Source organism: Pipistrellus hanaki (genome assembly GCF_964339955.1).
Source record: "Pipistrellus hanaki genome assembly, chromosome: 4".
In the NCBI taxonomy this organism is placed as follows: domain Eukaryota; kingdom Metazoa; phylum Chordata; class Mammalia; order Chiroptera; family Vespertilionidae; genus Pipistrellus; species Pipistrellus hanaki.
The window spans coordinates 92332325-92353426 of NC_140506.1; the positions used below are offsets into that span (position 1 = coordinate 92332325).

The 21102-nt window shown below is 50.7% G+C and overlaps 1 protein-coding gene across 1 annotated transcript; it reads right to left on the reverse strand.

Moving 5' to 3' along the window:
- Positions 1-3535: 3535 nt before the first annotated feature.
- Positions 3536-5703, reverse strand: LOC311621308 (mastin-like; the record flags this gene model as incomplete). The annotated part of the gene is made up of 5 exons (XM_084881246.1): positions 3536-3700; positions 3786-3931; positions 4789-5057; positions 5282-5462; positions 5643-5703. The coding sequence occupies 5 exons, from the start codon at positions 5701-5703 to the stop codon at positions 3536-3538; spliced, it is 822 nt and encodes a 273-aa protein (XP_084737372.1).
- Between the last annotated feature and the right edge of the window lie 15399 nt (positions 5704-21102).

Sequence of the window (21102 nt, forward strand, 5' to 3'; positions counted from 1 at the left end):
CTGAGGACGCGGCCTCAGGACCACCCAGGAGTCCCTGCCCAGGAACCTGGGAAGGAGAGGCTCAGGGCACAACTGAGGCTGACAGGCCCCACACTGTCCACCGAGACCTCCACCCATTGCTCCCAACTGGGACTCTGGGGCTCACCTGGAAGCAGGACCCAGACACCCATCGCTGAGGGGCTGAGCTCTGAGCCCAGGGACTCCTCAGGCCGGGGGCTGCACGTGTCCACCTGCCATCACATGGACGAGGGGCAGAAGAGTCACCCATGGCCCTCCCCGTCCTTGCCCCCTATTGGGACACAGCAGCCCTGCCTCTGCCTGGCAGTCAGTGTCATTGTCCCACCAAGATGGTGGCATGGCTGGCTCCCTATCCCCAGACACAGGAGTTCCATGTCCCCAGACACCAGCGGCACTTCCATGTCAGGAACATTCCTCAGGGCCAGCTACCTTTATAGCCATCGTTTCTTCTGCCCCTGTGACGCCAGTGCAGCGTGGCCCTGCAGCGGTGCCGTATCCAGCACTGGGAGCACTCAGAGCCACAGCCTCTGTGTGGCCGGTGTCCCAGGCCGGAGGGCACTGGGAGGTGTGAAGCTCGCTCCATCTTGCCCTGAGAGGTCAGAGAGCCTCACAGCCTGTGGTTGGATGGGGTGCCCCTGGTTGCTGGGTCCTAAAGCTTTCCTGTGCCAGCCCCTGGCCTCCTCAGGAGGCTCCCCATCAGGAGCACACAGCCTGGTGGGCTGGAATGTCACCAATGAGGTAGGTCAGTGTGGACCAGTGAGGTCCCTCACACTTGACCTCACTGAGAAACAGATGCCTAGGGAAATGGGTCACATGAAGTCAGGGTGGAGGAGTGGAGGCCCTAAACCAGTAATGGGTGTCCTTGAAGGAAAAGGGAGGATGAGGAGAGACTCAGGGAGTGGTAAGACGGGGAGTAGGGGGTCCAGTAGTTCCTCAGCAAGTCAAGGGTCCCGGCACCAATAAAAGTGGAGGAGGCAGTGGATTGTGGAAGTGTGACCCCAGAAAAACTTGGCTGAGGGTTTCTGTACTCCAGCCAGGGAGAGAATGAATTTATGTTGTTTAAGCCTGTGCGCGCGCGCACACACACACACACACACACACACACACACACACACACACACGGACACACACATATCCTGGGCTTTCACTGCCACTTTAAGACCTCACAAGTGGGCGAGCTTGACAGTGACTGAGGTGTGACCAACAATGTGAAGGGCATGGCCCTGCCTGGCATTTCCATTTTAAGCCTGAGGGTGTCTCCTGTCACCTCAGACAAAGGGAAGAGGCCAACGCCCTCCCAAGGGTCCCCATGGGCATTGACCTGGCCTATAGGGTCTATTTTGGGGGACACAGCACTGTTGGCTGAGTGTCCCCCATACCTGCAGGCCCAGGGCTAAGTTAGAACAGATTTCAGAGACCACAGGCAACACACCTCCTGTCCATCTCCAGCCTAGTCATCTGGCGCTGCCCACCTTGCTTTACTGCTCAGCCCAGTGAGCCAGTTGCTCAGGTGCTGATTCCAGGCAAGTGGGGGGAGGGGGAGATTGTCCAGAGCCCACCCTCCTGAGAGAGAGCCCAGTGTGGCCACGTGGTGGACATTCCTGCAGACAGGGCCCCAGGCCCAGGTGTGTCTCACTCCAGCCTTCCCTCCACACCAAGTCCCAGATCCTCTCCCTCCTGGGAGCGCTGGCCTCTGAGTCACTCACCCTCATTCTTAAACCTGGAAACACTGAGGTCTGACTACACCCTCACCCATAGGGGAAGCCCTACAGAGTCACATCCCCCAGGGCCCAATGGCACTGCAGGCAGCTCACACCCCACCTGGCGGGCAGAAGGGAACTGGATGTGTGTGGACATCCTGGCAGCCGCCCATCCACAGGCCCGTGGACAGGGCAGTCACTTAGGCAGAACGTGTGCTGGAACCCGAGGGCCAGGGCACAGCGCCAAACTGAGCTGGGTCAGCCCATCCTCTCTCCCTGGGTGTAGTAGATCCCCAACGGGGCCATCTACAAGGTGGTGCCTTCCAGCAAAGTCCTTTGCCTCACTTTCTCAGAAAAAAGGAGTTCCTGGAAAGCTCCTGGGGCCCAGGAAACCCAGACTTCAGTCTCGGGCACATGGGGCGTGCAGCTCCTGCTTCTTCTGCCCCAGAGCTCCCACTCTCCCTAACTGGAAGGCAGCTGTCCCCAAAGAACAGAGTCAAAAAGGGGAGAGAAGGACTTGTCCACCCTGGCTTCTGGGGGCAGGTCCTGGGCACTGGGCAGGGATTGAAGGCTCCACCACATTTTAGAATCAGGCTGGGGACTGGCCTGTGGCTGCAGGGAATGGAGCCCCCTCACCCAGCATACTGGCGGCCTCAGGCTCCCCAGGTTCTTCTGGGTCCTGGCCCCAACCTGTAGGTGCAGGCACCCACCCCAGCCGGGAACCAGCTGTGCCCCCCAAATCCTAACTCATAAGCAACTGCACATCACTGCCTGTGGTAGGACAGGTTGCACAACCCCTTCTCACTCCTCCATCTGTGAGAGAATGTCCTCTGTCAACTGGGAGCCCCTCCCACCCCCTAGGAGAAAGGATGGGCTTTGAGGAGCCTGAGAGGATGATGCACTGCAATGCTTCTCCAGCAGGGGTGCCAGTGCTGGAAGAGCAGCCTCTGGGAGGATGGGTCCCCATCTCCATCCTCCTCTCTGGCAGCCTCCATCCAACCAGGATCAGGATGCCAAGGAAGGCTGAGGACAGGGGCAGGAAGAGGGAAAACAGGGCTTGTTTCAGGCCCCTGCAGGTTCTCCTGCTCAGTAAAAGCTCAGAATGGGAGACTGAGGTTCTGCATATAAATGGGACTGGACTTCATTAGGTCCCAGGCATTGATCAAATTGGAAAATGAGGATTTGGCAGCCACCGGGTCAGCCAGAGCAGTGGTAACCATGGAAAACTATGCTTCCTTTTTTTATGCTGCCAAGTCCAAGTCCTTTAGCATCCATTCTACACTGACCAGGATGGAAGGCGGAAGAGGGAAGGTGTGGGCTGCTCTGGGAGCAACCTTCCGGGCTGTGGTCTCCAGCCCCAGAAAGTACACTCCTCCTCTTCCCCAGCCAAGAGAGCCCACCCATGTGGCCCTCTTTCACACTGCAGCCATGCTTGCCCATCCCCACCTGGTCCACCTTCCAGAGCCTGGTTCTCCACCAGGACGAACCACCCATTGCACCCTGGCCTCGCGAACAGGTAAGTACACTCAGTCCAGAGCAGTTTTTATGCAGTTTAATGAGCTACAAAGGGTGGGGATGCAGGAGGCCTTCAGCGCCCCGCCTGACCTCAGACCACAGCCCTCCTCTCCTTATTGCCTGTCAGGGGGAGACAGACTGATGGAGGTGACAGAGGTTGGAGGATCTCAGAGGGGTTGGGGGTGGAGGAGGGTGCTAGGTGCAGTGAAGAGCTGGCATTGGGAAGGAGCAGTGAGGTCCTCAGACACCATGGAGAGCCTGTCTTCATCTCACATGGGGAGCATCCTTGCCCGGCCCCGGGCTCAAGGAGAGGTGGGAATATGACGGCAGATCCAAGGCAAGAAGGATGTCACTCGGGCATAGACTCCAGGAAAGTCAGGATGACCGCACTTGTACCCCCAACTCACCACCCCAACCTGGACCCAGGTGTGGTTCCATTTACAGACCAAGGGGCCCCCAGAGTCACCCTGTGGGAAGAAGAGACAGGCGGTCAATACTCAGGGTCCCTGCAGGCAGGAGCAGTGGATGGAGGCCACAGCCTGGGGGTCTTACCTTACAGGCGCCCCGGCCCGGGCTCCCCGCACACAACATGTCATCCTTGACAACCTTGTTGATATGGAGGTATTGCTGTCTACAGATCTCATTCGGCACAATGGGGACCTCCACTTCCTGCAGATTGTAGGGCTCTGGCAACTGCTCTGTGAGAAGAAGCCCAGTGAGCCTGCTGTCCTGAGGGGGAGTCAAGTCAGAGGATACGGGTTCTAGAACCTCACGCTAAGTCTCAGCACCCCCAGGGGGACCCAGGGAGTCACCGAAGATCCCAGCTCTCCGGGTTCATTCTAGGACAGTGGGCTGATAATCTCTAGGCTGACACTGGGGGCAACGAGATCCAAAAAGAAACAGAAATATATTTTTTATCTACAAATAATTTTTATTGGGAAAAATCAGAGCAAGTACTTTCCCCTGAGAAATGCAGAGCGAACGGCCCTCTTGTCAGATTTGACTTTGTCCATTTAACAGTGAATCCTGGAGCAGGTCACTGGACTTCTCCCTCCTCCACTCCATCCCACTAGGGAGACTCAGGGAGAACGGCACCCCCGGAAGGGAGCACACAGGTCTGGTGCAGAGGGAGGAAGACAAATGCCTTGGTTAGAGCACTGGCCCAAAGGGTCCCATGTCTGATTCTTGGAGCAGGGCAAGGACCTGGAATGTAGGTTCAATCCCCAGCTCCGGACGGAAGGTAACTAATAGATATGTCTCTCAGATCAATGTATCTCTCTCTCCTTCCCTTCTACACTCTCTAAAAATCAATGGAAAAAATATCGTTGTATGATACTAAAAAAAATAAAAATAAAAAAATGCCCATGTCCATGCCTCCCTCTTGCTACTTTGGTCTCTGCTCCTGAACAGAGTCCTCTTAGGCTGTGTGCCTCCTACACCCAAGGCATATCCCAGAGGGACCCCAGCTGCAGACTCCTCTGTAAATCCTGCCCTTTTCCCATCCACCCCAGGGCATCACCCTCAGTCTTCTCCCCCCAATCATTCTGGTTCTTACCTTCAGGACCAATCCTGCCCCAGCCAGTCACCCAGCAGTGAGTGCCTGTGGGGAATGCGTAGGAGACTGGTGGGAGGCTGATCCACTTTATGAGATTAGTTGGTCGCATGGAGAACTCCAGTTTGAGAAGCGCCACGTCTGCCTGAGGTATTCCCTCTTCAATCCTGTACTCAGGGTGTCGGATGATGCTAGCCACCATCACAGTGTCAAGCGATGAGGGTCTCACTCCTCCTAGTTGGACCTTAAAGTGCTGAGGTTTTGGGTTTTTCCTGGGGACAGAGGCCAAAGGCTTCTGAAAGGCTATTGCAGGAAGTGGGCCAGCCCCTCAGAGCCCAGAGACCTCCCCTCTGTGGTGGGCAAGGGGAGCTCCAGGAAGCTGAATCCTGTTGGGGGTCTGTACCAAGTGAACCCAGGATCTGTCCACAGCACACATAACATGCCTCCCATGTTGTCCCCCACCCCCATGCTGGGTGATGGCAGAGGAGGGACTTACCCTGGAAAGCAGTGGCCAGAGGTCAGCACCCACTGGGGGTCGATGAGGGAACCCCCACAAATGAGAACCCAATAGTTTTCAGTTTCAATCCAGAACCACAGGCCCACATGCCACGGCCACGCCCCCTTTGAAGCATCGTGTCCCCCCACGACGCCCACCAGCTCAGTCCCTGGACCTGGATCTGGGGAAGAAGAGGAGGAGCCATCAGGGACCCAGGCACCGCTGCCTGGCACTCAGCATGGCCCCATCCTCAGTCCCTCCCACAGCCACCTCAGGGGGAGCTCCACCCCATACCAGGACGGCCTCTGAGAGGTCAGAGTCAGGGGTTCAGAGACAAGCCAGGCCTGGGGTCAGCACCCACCTGAGGTCACAGGTACGGAGCCCCCCAGACAGGGGAGAGTCAGGAGCAGCAGCCACAGCATCTGAAGGGGGAGAGAGGAGGGAAGGGGAGAACCAGTGAGGAGATCTGTGGGAGGAACCTGGGAATGGAGAGGATGGGGCTTTGGGCAGGGTCCTCACCATGTCAGGCCTCTCTGCCTTCTGCTCCTGGACTCCTCGGAGCCCCTTAATGCTCCTGTCCAGACTGGCCCAAGGGGAAGCCACCCTCTTACGGGTGAGGCATGGGAGGAGGAGCTTATCCCTGCAGTGGGACCAGCGATTACCAGAAGACTAGTTATCAGATAACAAATATGAGGGGTCCTCTCTGAGCAGATACTGAATATTGGTGCTGAAGCCTTAGCTGGTTTGGCTCAGTGGATAGAACGTCAGGCTGCATACTGAAGGGTCCCAGATGTGATTCTGGTCAAGGGCACCTACCTTGGTTGCAGGTTCTTACAGAAAGCAAATAATCAATTGATCACATCAATGTTTGTTTCTGTCTCTGCCCCTCCCACTCTCTCAAAAAACCAATGGAAAAATATCCTTGGGTGAGGACTCACAAAAAATTAAAACAATAAGAATATTGGTACTGGAGACATTTCAGTAGTAAGATGACAGTGCATGTGAAAAAGAAAGAAATGAGATGCTTTGCATCATCCTGTACACTAAAGGGTCTCAGGTTCAATTCTCAGTCAGGCCACATACCTAGGTTGAGAATTCATTCATAGATCTGGATCCGTAGAAGAGGCCACCGATCAATATTCCCCACACATCTCTCTACCTTTCTCTCCCTAAAATCGATAAGCCTATCCTCGGTCGAGGAACTAAATAAATACTAAATAAGACAGATGCTCTGAAACAAAACAGAGAAGGGCACAGATGTGTTGGGGGCTGGCACCTGAGCCAAGAGGTGGGCGAAGGAGAGCAGCAGGGCCAGTCTCCCCTGTCCCCTCCTTCTTTTGAGGCTCACAGTGCCACCCACAAAGGACAGACTCGCTGGACCTGCAAACAGATATGGCCAGCAGCCCCATGAGATGGAGGAGGCAGCTGCCCTGGGGTCTTTCGAGGGAGTGGGACCTGCTGGCACCTTGATGGTAGACTTCCAGCCTCCAACACTGTAACAGAATAGGGTTTTGTCTAAAGGCCCAAGTCTGTGGCATTTGTTACAGCAGCCCCAAGACACTCAGACCTCTGCGCAGCTATCCTCATCCCTCCTTTGGATGATCAAGCTTTGTCAACATGCAGGGCAAAGGGTGTGAGAGGTACCGATTTATTGCTAGTTCTCCTCACCTCTCCTCAAGTCTTGCACACTCCTTGCACATGCACAGCGCTGGTAGCCAACCTCTCTTCTCATTCTCCCTGCTTTCTGCATGGAGGAGCTCTGTCCCCCAAGTCCAACCCCAGGACGAGGCCGGCCACCCACCAGGCACAGGCTTTTCCTCCCTTTGACCTTCTGAGAATCATTCTCCACCAAGCATGGGATAGGAGCAGACAATGCTCTGAGAGGAGAAAGAAGAGGAATTCCCACACTCCTGAACCACTTCAGGTCCTCTCTGCCCGGTGAGCCCAGCGAGGAGACCAACAAGGGATGCGTTCCAGCACTTAGGTGAGCTCGCATCCCTAGAAACCCATCATTCCCTCCTGGGGCCAGAGTCCCTGTCACTCTTGCTGAGATGCTGGTGTGTCTGGGGCACCCAGAATCAGAATCCTCAGGGGACAATAGGGATCTCCACAGGAAAAAAACCAGGATCCAACATGGCCAGGGGCCCCATGGTGGGAGGAGTGAGCACCCAGGAGGGAACGGGCTGGTCTCACAGACACAGCAATGGTCTCACCCGGGGGCCAGACCATGGGTGATAAGGGGCAGGCTTCTTCCCTCCCTGCCAGTGGTCTGGTCAGAGTCGTGACCTTTACCCACCTCAACAGTGGATCTGGATTTGGGGCTGGTTCCCAGGCTGGATGGCAGAAAATCAAGTCACTGAGGAATCAGCGAGAAGCTACAGGCCCCAAAGCAGAGCCTGATGCTGGACCCAGACTCCCCCCCGCCCCCATCAGGTTGGGTGATAACAAGCTGGGCCATACCTGGGACAAAGACAGCACTGGATCAGCTCCAGCAGATCTGCCTGAAACACAGAAAAGAGGTTTCAGGGTCTTGGGAAGGAACCACGTGACTATCATTGGCAGATAATACGATTTCTTCTCAGAAAAGCCAAAAGCCTCACTTGAAAATGTTTTAAGATGAAGGTTCCCCAGGTGTTTGCATGCAAGATAAATGTTTTAAACAAAATCAGGAGAGAAAGAAGCAAAAACTCATCTGTTACTCTCAGTGTAACTAATGCGAAGCCATGAATGGAAGACTCCATTCACAGCCAGCTCCTTACATTCCTAATCAAGAGTGTGTGACAATCACCAGCTTCCTTACAAGGAAACTCACACAAAATAAAATGTCATTCAAGGTTAAAAAGAGACGGTGTCATCAAATATCAACTCTTCAAATCCGAATAGAATGTGAACTGCAGGCAAGTCTGGAACATTCAACATGATCCCCAAGTGTGTCGGGAGGAAAAGACATGTGGGAATGTCCCAGGAAGCCACAGGGCAGAGGGAGGCCAACTAGGCAGTTGGTGCCAGAAGCTGTGGAAATAGGAACCCAGTGGCCTCCCAGTGAAGTGGCGTGCCTGAATGGCCCAGCCGACCTGCCCATCCTCCTAGGCCCAGCCTATGTGACTGCACAGCAGCAGACCAATGCACGGTATCAACTCAGAGCAAAGCAGGAGTACCCGGCATCACTGATGGCCGCTGGGAAGTGATGGAGAGGAGGAAGAAGAGGGGTTTGGGGAGAAGTGCAGCCCATGCTCTGGTGCTTGGTGTGAAGCCCCTCACTGTGCAGGACACATGGAGGTGGGGTCACCTTGAACTTGAGGGGCCCAGGCAACTCAGATCTTGGCAGGGGCTGGAGAGGGTCACTCCGCACAGAGTAAGGTGGTGAGAGCCATGAGACTGTGAACAAGGTCTGGACCCAGGCCCTCCTCTCCTCCTGCAGTTGGGTGCACCCAAAGAGGAGGGGTTGTGGTCCATATCTATAACCTTTGAGTCCAGAAAAACAGAGGACCAGCATCTGGGAAGTCCAGTTTTCTGCCCAGTCATCTTAGAACAGAATCAAATAGTCCACCAGCCAACCAGGCACTCTTCTGCTCTGTGTGTGGCCTTCAGTAACCAGTCCATTGCTGTCAGGTTGTTGGCATCTTTCTTTAGGGCCGACACTGAGCTCAGCATCTCCTCAATGCCCCTGCTCTGTGCCCACGTTTTCAACGCTGGCTTCCCATGTCCGGCCAGGCAGCATCATCCAGCTCCAAAGCCCCAATATAGAGTGGCCTCCTCAGGACACACTTTGCTCCAGCTGCTTTGGGCATGGCTCCCAGAAGACCACAATCAGAGGCTCAGCAGCCTCTACACAGGAAGCAGGGGTCAGGAACTGACCATCTGGAACTGAGATCCAGTGAGATAGGAAATGGGTAACTTATTGGGTGGCAGAGCAGCAGGAAGTAGAGGTGCCCTCAGTGTCCCTTGTTGGGGGTAGGGGGGCTGGACACTAACAAACAACAGGGCAAAGGTGTGTGTTTCTGCAATTGCCTTCTCCCAAGGCCTGAAAGTCTTCCTGCCACCAGGGACTGAGCAGCCACCAACTCCATAGTGTCTCCCTTCTGGACCAATGACATGAAAGCCAAGGGCAGAGAGCAGGAAGGAGAGGGCAGTAAGTTAGAGATTTCCATCAGTCCTCATGGGGCAGAAACAGGTGGAGGAGGGGCAGTGGCAAAAATGCCAGCTGAAGGGGCTTGTTCCCACAGAGGGCCGTTCACACCACAGAGATTCTCAGGGTATAGACACAAACTCACCCAAAGAGAAACCCAGCAGGAGACTTACAATGTTCAGTCTTCCCTGGAAACATATTCAGTGAAATCAGCGAGGCACAGAGGTCGCACCATGTGGGCTTCTGTTTATGTGAACTTGTAACCGAACAGCCAGTGGGTCCGGGCTGCTTGTCAATGCTTGAGCCCATTAAGCAGAGACAGGCTTGAATCATGTGGGATTGTTTATTGCTGTCATGCTGGCAGGATGGGAGAGCAGCAGGTCAGCCAGAGAAATAGCTCTGTGGCCCACCATCAGCCACTGCTTCCATTGGGTAGAGGGACAGAGATGGTGTGGGGAAGCAGAAATGACAGGCATGACGAAGTGGACATCTGGGTATTATTACAGGTTACACGTCATGCAGGATGGGGTGCCAGGGTCACTGAGGGTAGACACCTCCAGGGACCAGGGACTAGAATTCAGGGCTGGGGGTTGTACGGAGCGGGACTAGATTATCTCATCAAGAGGTTGGAAATCTCTCCATTAATGATAGACCGTTCTCTGGACAAGAGTACGGACTGCATTCTGCTGTTAGCTTCCATGTCCCAGGGCTCACAACTCCCAGCCAGTTGAGAATGTGCTTTGTCTCACGAGAAAAAAGCAACCACGATTAATAGAGCATGATTAATATTTCTTATAAGTATAGCGCACCAAAGCACTTTTCTTTGATAAACATAAAAGGAAAATAATTGTTAATATTTTCATTGGATTCATACAACCTGGAGATTAGATATTATAACCACATCCTTAAGATTTACTTATGGCAGACACTATTTACTCTGAATTCATAAATGAGTCCTCAAAAGAGGACGCATTTTTCTTATGAAGAAACCACATACATCTAAACTTTATATAGAATTGTGTTCTTTTGGCTCATGAGCAAGAACCTTTTTCCAGAAAGCATCTTAATCTTAAAAAGTTAAGGAGAATAAAACCGGGCAGAGAAAACTTACTGTGCTTAGCAGTTTTCTTGCAGAAAGCCAGCAGCTTTGAGCATGGCATAGACAACACAACCATTAGATTTGGCGTTGGGAGGAACCAAGGACCGGACCCTTTCATCAGCAGAACAGTTTGAAGCCAGGAGAAGTTAGTAAAACCCCGCCTCCCCCTTTTGTCACTGCTGATTGCTTTTTGGGAATCAGCTACCTGCACCCAGGTGCCTGAAATAAAAGCTCTTTTGATCCACGATGGCATCATATCATAGGTGAGTGATCTGGCACACTGTGAACCCTTCATATCTCATTCATCTTAAAATCAGGTGCTCAAACAGAAGACACTGGGGAGGGGAAAAGGGAATCTACCTAGTGGCAGTCTAGCACTTTCTCAGTTCTTCTGTCAACAAAATGCATTTCACTCACCCTGGCTGATATTAATCATGGGCAATGTTATCTTACTGATTCCTCTTCTAAGTGGCCATTGTTAGTGGCTAGAAGTCCTGTGGGATTTCAGTGCTGAACCTATATTGATCGTGGGCAAAGCTGCCTCGCTGCACCCACATTAGTTCTAACGTTAAGTTCATGTCTTCTGTTTTGTATTGTCACCATTTCCCCCCCCCCCCTCAATATTATGGGACAGTTTATCTGCGAATAAAATTTTATGTTGATGGCGATTTTTCCTCACCATTTTTCCTCACCAGGCCATCGGAGTTCCATGTACACTGCCATGTTTTTCCTGTCTCCTTCCCTCACCCCTGATCCTCACTCCTTTTGCGTGTTTCTGGTCGCTGTGTGCTGCCTGGAGTCAAGTTATGCCCACGTGCACGTTATCTCAACATCGTTCGTATCTTTTCTGTTAATCCTCACCCAAGGACATTGATTTTTAGTGAGAGTGGAAAGGACACGGGAGAGAGAGGAGAGAGAAGAGCATCAATGTGAGAGACATATTAATTGGTTGCCTCCTTCAGGCACCCCAACATGGATTGGGCATCAAACGTGTAATCCAAGCTCGTGCCCTTGACTGAGACTCGAACCCTGTCCTCTTCCTTCTGCGGTTTGACACTCCAACCACTGAGTCAAACCAGCCAGCGCCCTCTTCTTCTTTTATAAAATTATTTGCAGAAATACACCATGTAAATACAAAGATAGGACAGCTTTGTTATTTTCCTTTTTAATTTTATTCCCACTCCTGAACACACTCCCTTTGGGCTGCCACCAATTTGTTATCTCTATCTATGGGTCTGTCTCTCTTTTCTTTATTTGTTTTATTTTGATTTAGATTCTACATATGAGTTGCTCATTTCTCAACATCTTTGCAAACATGTGGTTTTATCGTACTATTTTACGTTCTTCAACCTGATGAGTGTGAAACTGTATGTCTTTTTATTTTCCTCTGATTATGAAGGAGACTAGTCAATGCCAATGGCCACTCAGGTGTGTCTATTGAGAATTGCATGCAGTGTGTGTGTTTCCATTAACGCTTTGTCCCATATCATTCCTCTGAATTAATATTTCTTCTTCCTGGAATAAATCTTTAAGTACTTCTTTTCATGAGTGCCTGGAGGTGATAAGACACTCTTCATGTCTTCTGTTTTGTAATATCACAATTTCCCCCCCTCAATATTATGGGACACTTTATCTGGGAATAAAATTTTATGTTGATGGCGATTTTTCCTCACCACTTCAAAGGAATGCTCCAGGTTCTCCTTCCACCTCCTGTTGCTGATCAGAACTCCCCTGAGGCTAATAGACTTTCCCTTTCAGGTTGAACTATCATGTGTCTCCTCTGGCTTTTAATGTGCACATTGTGCAGTTTTACCTAAATGGGTTTAGGGGAGAATTTATTTGTATTTATTCTGCTGAATTTTCACAGGGCATGTTTTTTTGAAGGTTCACCATTTTTCTTATTGATTCTACAAAATTACCATATATTTTTGTACTAAAACCACGTTTTCATTTTTTCAGACAGTTTTTGTAAATTCCTGATAAGGGGTTCTGAATCTCCAATAAGCTTCTGAAGTTGGAGGCTCTCAAACCATCTAACAAGATGCTCTTTCATGTTTTATGGGGTTTTTAAGATTCTTCTGTTTCTGCCATGACTAGTTTGGCTGAGTAGATGGAGCATTGGTCTGCAGACTGAAGCATCCCGGGTTTGATTCCAGGTCAGAACAAATGCCCAGGTTGTGGGATCGATCCAGTGTGGGGTGTCCAGGAGGCAGCTGGTCAATGATTCTCTCTCATCATTGTTGTTTCTGTCTCTTTCTCCCTCTGTCTTCCTCTCTAAAATCAATAAAAATATATTTTTTTTAAAAAAAGATTCCTCTGTTTCTGATATGCTGATATTGAAAACCAAGCAAGCTGGCATTGAAGCACACCCAGAGAATGGCCTTCTGCCATCTCAAATCCCTTCTAAGCTCACGTCTCTGTCCACACCATGTCTGTCCCCACCACCTCAGCCACTCTAAAATCAAGAAAGGAAAAACTGGTTTGACTCAGTGGATAGAGTATGAGTCTTCAGACTTAAAGATGCCTTGTCTCATTCCCGTCAATGACATGTACATTTGTTGCAGGCACATACCCAGTAGCGGGTGTGCAGGAGGCAGCTGTTCAATCTATCTCTCTCATTGATGTTTCTAGCTCTCCTCCCCTCTCCCTTCCTCTCTGTAAAAAAAATCAATAAAATATATTTTAAAAATAAATAAGTAAATAAATAAATAAATACATAAAGTCAGTATAAGTGGGTGACCCAGAGGGCAGGAGGCCCTTGACGCTGTGGAGGGTGAGACGAAAGGTGAGGCGGTTGGGAGGAAGATGTTGCAATTGGGAAAGAAGCAGGGGTTTCAACAAGGAAGATAGAGGGTTCCCCATCATGGGAACTCTGCCTGGCCTCAGCTAGAAGCCAGGGAGTGCAGTAACATACTTCCAGATCAAAGAAATGTAACTCATCACCCGGGCATACAACCCAGGTAAGTCGTGATGACCACAGATGTCTCCCCAGCTCACAGTCCCTACCTGGACCCAGGTGCATTTCCAGCTGCATGCTCTTTGTGAGCCTCCCAGAAGGAATCCCTGCTGGTGGCTGATTCTGGACACCCGGCCCCAGACCCAGAGACTGAATCCCCGATGTGGTAAGACCCCGGGTGTCTGCTAATTCCTATGGCAGCCAAAGGGCCCCTGTACACCTGCCACCTCGGTGCCTCTTCTTCCTGCCACCCATCCCTCTGCACTCGGAGCACAAAGAGACAAGTGCAGCGATGGGTGCTCAGGGGCCTCTCCTGTCCCCTGGCCGTGGGGCACCTCTTCTCGGGACCAGGACCAGGACCAGGACCAGGACAGACACCCCTGTGCAGGGAGGGGAGCACCACTTCCTGCCCTGACCCACGAAGCACAGCAACGTGGGAAGAGGGAGGACCTGTAGAGGATGAAAAGAAGGGACAGGGGCATGGAGAAATGGAGGCAAGACAAAGTTCTGATCAAGCCTCAAACTTTATTTTTGGAACAGCAGTATATATACAGCAGGAACAAAGGGGGGCAGGGTTGCCTATGCAGCGGGGTCTTTGACAGTGTATAATTGGTTTAGGCACTGAGTGACAAGGTGGTAAGGTATCTGGCAACACAGGATTGGCTAACTGCCAGGATGGTGTAACATTCCAAGGCAAGGCTAGCTATGGGGGAGGGTCAGGAAGGGGAGTTGCAGAGATCCTGCGGCAGGTTATCTTTAGCTTCTGACCAAACCCGCAGGCACCGCATAACTTCTGCTAGAAGGAACTTAATTCTAAGATGGAGTTGTATTTTCTTAAGACGGAGTTGCTTGTCTCAACTCTGATGGCTCCCAACAACTTCCCAGGTCCCAGCAGGGATGCAGGCAGGGCTGCTCCACCTTCCAGACCTTTACTGGCCTCCAGGGACAGGGCCCAGGTGACATTCCCTGGAGGGGAGCATTCCCTGTGGCCAGAAGGATGGGCTTCTTCCCCAGAGAGAGTCACCATCCAGCTACAGCTGTGCTGAAGGTCCCGCCTTGAGGGGGGCGTTTAATTGCCTCCACTGGGCCCCAATGTGGAAGCTGCCATGTCACAGGCCTGAGAAACACTGTGGTTTCTGATAGACCCTCCCTTACCCCAACTGGTGGGCAGAGTATGACATACCTGCGGCCTGGAGGTACCTGAACACCTAACCAGGCACTTTGTATGGACCATACATTGAGCCACCAATCAGGGCAAGGGTGCTGGACACTAACAAACATCAGGGCACAGGTGTGTGTTTCTGTGAGTGCCTTCTGCCAAGTTCTGACTGTTCCCCCGGCACCCGTGACTGAGCAGCCACCACCTCCATAGCGTCTCCCTCCTGGACCAATGACATGAAAGCCAAGGGCAGAGGGCAGGCGGGAAGTGGCAGCACATGAGAGATTTCAATCAGTCCTCCTGGGGCAGAAGCAGGTGGAGGAGGGGCAGTGGCAAACAAATGCCTGCTGAAGGGGCTTGTTCCCATAGAGGCCCTTCACACCACAGAGATGCTCACCGCCTCAGGGTGTAGAAACCAACTCACCCAATGGGAAACCGAGCAGGAGACTTACAAAGTACAGTGCTCCCTGGAAACGTGTTCAGTGAAATCAGCGAGTGGCAGAGGTCACGCAGTGTGGACTTCTGTTTATGTGAACTTGTAACTGGGCAGCCAGTGGGTCCAGGCTGCCTGTCACCGCTTGAGTCCATGAAGCAGAGACAGGCTTGAATCAGGCAGGAGCGTTTATTCCAGTCCTGACGGCAGCATGGGAGACCAGCAGGTCAGCCAGAGAAATCTGCTCTGGGACTCACCATCAACCACTGTTTCTATTGGGTAGATGGACAGAGATGGCGTGGGGAAGCAGGAATGATAGGCATGGGGAAGTGGGTATGGGGCATCATTACAGGTTACACGTCATGCAGCTTGGGGTGGCCAGGTCATTGGGGGTGGACGCCTCCAGGCACCACGGGACCAGATAACTGGTAATAGGGGCTGGAGTTGTACAAAGCAGGTGCCTATGGAACTAGATTATCTCAATCATGAGATTGTAAATCTCTTCATTAATGATAGACAGTTGTCTGGACAGGAGGATGGACTGCATTTGTCTGCTAGCTTCCATGTCCCAGGGCTCACAACTCCCAGCCAGGTGAGCATGTGCATTGTCTAAACCACATGTGTCAAACACAAGGCCCGCGGGCCGAATCCAGCGCGCCAGGCCTTGCAATGTGGCCCGCACCGCGCTGTCATCACTGCACTCCGCTGTCAGTTTATGACATTGTCAGTTTATGACTGTTCAGTCAACCATTCGGCCCGCGATTTAGGCTGGATTTTAGATTTTGGCCCCTTCTCTGATTGAGTTCGACAACCCTAGTCTAAACAGAAAAAGGCAACCATGATTAACAGAACATGATTAATATTTCTTATAATTATAGTGAACAAAGGCATTTTTCTTGGACAAACATTGGAAGAAATACAATTGTGGACATTTTCATAAGATTCACACAACCTGAAGATTAGATATTATCACCTCATTGTTAAGATTTACTCATCTCAGACACTCCTTACTCTTAATTCATTAACATGTAAGAGGACTCATTTTTCTTCTCATGAAATCACACACATCTAAAATTTATAAAGAATTGTGTTCTTTTGGCTCATGACCAAGAACCTTTGTCCAGAAAGCATATTGATCTTGAAATGTTAAGCAGAATAAAACGGGCCAGATAAAACTTATTGTGCTTAGCAGTTATCTTACAGAAAGCCTGCAGCCTTGAGCACGGCATAGCCTAGACAACCATTAGATCTGGCGACGGGAGGAAAGAGGACCGGACCCTTATACCAGCAGAACGGTTTGTAGCCAGCAGAAGTTAGTAAAACCCTGCCTCCCCCTTCAGTCACTGCTGGTTGCTTTTCGGCCTTAGCCAACTGTACCCAGGTGCCTGAAATAAAAGCTCTTTTGATACACGATGGCCTCATATCATAGGTGAGTGACCTGGCCCACTGTGAACCCTTCAGATCTTGTTCATCTTAAAATCAGGTGCTCAAACAGAAGACACTGAGGAGGGGACAGGGAAGACTACCTAGTGCCAGTCTAGCACTTTCTCAGTTCTTGTGTCAATAAAATACATTTCACTCGCCCTGGCTATTGCAGTCATCATTGGCAATGCTATCTTACTGATTCCTCTTCTAAGTGGCCATTGGCAGTGGCTAGGAGCCCTGTGGGATTTTATCACTAGACCTGCAATGGTCGTGGGCAAAGCTGCCTCGCCGCACCCATGTTAGTTCTAACATTGTGTGCAGATGGCCTTGGAAGTTCCGTGTACACTGCCATGTTGTTCCTGGTAGCCTCCTCCCCTCCCCCCAATCCTCACTCCCTTTGTGTGTTTCTGGTCGCTGTGTACTGCCTGGAGTCTGGGCTTTCCTGTCCATCATCCCTCATTCAGGGGCCTGGTTGCCAGCATACCCGCTAACCCTACAAGCAGGAAGTTTGCTGAGGGCTCTGGGAAAGCCACCATTATTGTTTAAAGAAGTCACGTATTGCCCAAGTTTGCTAAGAGTTTCATCACAAACTATGGTTGAATTTATCAACTAAAATAAAATTATTTTTCCATATCTATTGAGATTATCTCATGGCTTTTATCATCTATTTCTGCTCCGTTAATGTGGTATATTGCACTAATTGGTGTTAAACCATGGTGGTTCAGTCCTTCCTGGGTTATTTGGTAATTATTTTACACATTAAAAGTTGGTTTGACAATGTATTACTTTGTATTTCTTCATTCTGTGTTCATAACGTATAGTGGCCTAAAACTTTCTTTTATTCTCTGTGCCTGGTTCTGATCTCCAGAGAGGGTGCCAGTATATTCCCTGGAAGATCCATCGGACCTTGAAGGCTCAATGTCATTCTCCAGGAAGCCATGCTGTGCTGTAACTCTCCTGTGTTTTCCTTTATATTTTAGTTCTGGGTAGATGTTCACCCACCCAGAATCAGGCCTCTCATGATTTTCAGTCTGGTCCCACTTCCCTTTCTTCAAATCAGTTCCCAAGAGTTATACTTGCCTAAAATCTGTCCATTTCACCCGAGGGCAAATTTGTCTAATGTGGTTGCTCATACTAACATTTTCATATAATTAAAAATCTCTGCCTGTCCATGTTTCTGTTAATCTCTTTATTACTAATACTAGAGGCCTGGTGCACCAAATTGGTGCACAGGGTGGGAGGGGTGTCCCTCACTTGGGCCAGCACCCTCTCCAATCTGAGATCCTTCAGGGGATGTCTGACTGCAGCATTTCTGACTGATTGCAAGATCAGGCCTAAAAGGGCAGTCTAAACATTCTTCTCACAATCCCAGACTGCTGTATCCTAACCGTTCGCTTGCCTGCCAGTCTGATCGCCCCCTAACTGCTCCCCTTCTGGACAGATCTTGCCCCCAACCACCTTCCCCTGCAGGCCTAGTCACGCCCAAATGCCTCTTCTGCTGGCTTTGTCCCCCCAACCCTCAACTGCCATTCCCTGCAGGCCTGGTTGCCCACAACTGCCTTCCCCTGCCAGCCATCAAGGCAGATATTTTGTGGTTCACATCTTGTGGCTACCGTCTTGTGACAATGTCCCGCAAGGGTATCGTTGGAGGGCCTGATGCCACCTAGGCTTTTATTATATAGGATTATCTGTGCCTCAGTTTTCCTACCTGATCAATCTTTCCAGAAGTTTGCCTGTTTCATTAGATTTAAGGAACTCACTTTTGGCTTTGCCACCCTGTAATTTCTTTATTATCTAGTTCAGGTGCTTCTTTTGTTTTAAATCACCCCTGACTTTCTTCCTTTAGTTAGACGATCTTTTATTCTATTGCTTATAATCTCTCTCTCAGTTTCCTCAGACATCTTTTTTTCTCACTTTTTTTTATTTCAACAGGACATTCTCTGTTCTATTTGAACTGAATCCAGAAAAGACTGGTCATTTCCCTCCTGGTGCAAGCCACCACGTTCCTGTGAATATTAGGATGTGGTATTGTCAATTTGTGAGTCATATATACTTTTTAATTTTCAACCTCACATTTCTTTAGAAGTATATTCTTTAAATTTTCCAATGTAGGAGGGCTTGTGCCCATTTTGATAGAAATGTGAGAAAGCTTAAAATACCAATGTAGCCTGTTGTCTTCCAATAAAAGGCAACTGGAAGAGAACTCTGAGAAGAAGAAATTCAGGCTCAGTATTTTTGAGGATGTAAACAAAGGCAGAGAAATACATGTCTGGTGTCAGGAAAAAAAGATGGGATACAGGACGCCCCTCGTAAACTCAGACAGTGAACTTGTTGGCAAGTGGCCTTGACTCATGGTGTTCGCTGTGATCTGCTCTTGTCCAACGTCTATCAGAGTTATATGTGACCATATGTCTGCATGTATCAGAGCTACCCCATCCATGCAATAGGACAACCACACACACACACACACACACACACACACACACACACACACATAAAATCATGTATGCCCACACACATGAAGATTATGATGTATGGCCGAAGCTGGTTTGGCTCAGTGGTAGAGCATCAGTCTGCGAACTGAAAGATCCAGGTTCCATTCCGGTCAAGGGTATGTACATTGATTGCCAGCACGTCCCCAGTAGGGGGTGTGCAAGAGGCAACTGGTCGATGTTTCTCTCTCAACAACATTTTCTAGCTCTCTATCTCTCTCCATTCCTCTCTGTAAAAAATCAATAAATATATATATTTTTAAAAATGATTATGATGCATAGACACACCTGGAGGGCGGCCTTAGGAGGCTCCGGTTGCAGGGAGACCAGCCTGGGGCTGAGAACACAGTCATGGGTGGCAGTCTGCCTGCGGGGCCCTGGGCTTCCAGCCTTCTCTCCCAGCATGCCCTGGAGCCTGGGGGAGCAACAAGGCCACTGCAACTGGCACCTCTTCTGGCAAAACTGGTCACCTCAGGGGAAAGCAAACCAACTACCAACCAAGACACTGGGAACACCCTACATAGAGGCTGCAGGAACCTCCAGCTGTGCAGCCTGTGTGGTAGGAGGCCAGGTGATGCCAGTCAAGTATCCTACCCATTAGAACACAGTGGGTGCCAGAGTGCCTGGGCCTCCCTGAGGAGGGAGAGTGGGGAGCCAAGCAGGAGAAAGGTGGGGATGGTGGAGGTGGAGCCAGACAGCCTGGGTGTCACACGTTGGCACCCGGCATCTATTATAGAACAGAGGCCTGGATATGGGAGGACAGCCACCAGGAGAGGTGCCAGGGAGCAGCACACAGAACTTGGGGGCCTTGGTCAGAGCCCCGGCGGGCACTGTGGAGAGGTGTACTGCCTGGAAGCCATCACAAGGGCTGCCCTTGGTGATGAGCAAAGCCGTCCTGTGGACACAAAGCCGCGCTGGGGCCTGTGTCCCTCTGAGTGAGGGAGATTCAGTGTCATTGTCCTTGCCCTAACAGTTGTTCTGAGGTTCGGTGGGGCCTGAATGGGACAGCCAATGACATGAATGAGAGCCTCCATGAGCCCTCCCTTGGAGAACCCAAAACCCTCCTTGTGACAGGTGAGGAACCATGGATGCTGGCACAGTGCTGCCCCCACAGCATCCCCACCCACCCTGGTTCTTCATCTTCCACTGAGGTGTTGCACAATGGGGCTGTTAGGTAACAGAAGCTGTGCCTTTTGCCCACCTGCCCTCAGCCTTCCCCTATCAGGGCTCAGACACCCTAATTACAGTTCCGGCTTTGATCCCGTCCCTGATGCCCACCCAGCCCCACCCTCTCTCTGAGCATCCATTCCTCTCACTCAGACCCAGCTCTCTGGGACCCCCAATGGCGGCGTGAGGCCAGAAGGACCCCTGCACAGAGCAGGAGTGCAGGGCACTGCCCACCAACCTCCCAACACAGCTGCTGGCTTCAATACCCATGTGAACTGTATCTCAGCATCCTTTTCTTATCCTCTTTAATTAATCCGAATCCCGGGGTATTTTTTTCTATTGTATTTTAGAGAGACTGGAAGGGAAGGCAGGGCAGGATAGAGAATATCAATCCATTGCCTTTTGCAGGCACCCTAACACGGGCTAAGGATCAAACCTGCAACAAAGCACATGCTCTTTACTGGGAATCAAACTCAGGCCTCTTCGCTCTGTGGTCGGATACTCCAACCACTGAGCCAAACCAGCCAGGGCCCACACTTCTTTTTTAAAATTATTTACAGAAATATACCACGTCGTAAATATAGAGATTATGAGAGCTTTGAGTTTCCTCTTCATTAATTTTATCCCCTCCCCTCTACCCTCTCCCTTAGGGCCACCACCCTCTTACAAAAACGTTTTAGTTTATCCAGACAGTTTTTTTTTAAAATTCCTAATAAGGGGTTCTGAATCTCTAAGAAGCCTCTGAAGCTGGAGGCTCTCAAACCATCTACAAACATGTTCTTTGGTTTTTTAAGGGTTTTTTCAGATTCCTCTGTTTCTGATATGCTGATGTTGAAAACCAAACAAGCCGACATTCAAACACACTCAGAAAATGGCCCTCCACCCCTCAAACTCCTTCCAAGTTCATGACTCTGTCCCCACCACCTCTGTCCCTCTGCCCGGAGCCCCTTCCCCCAATACC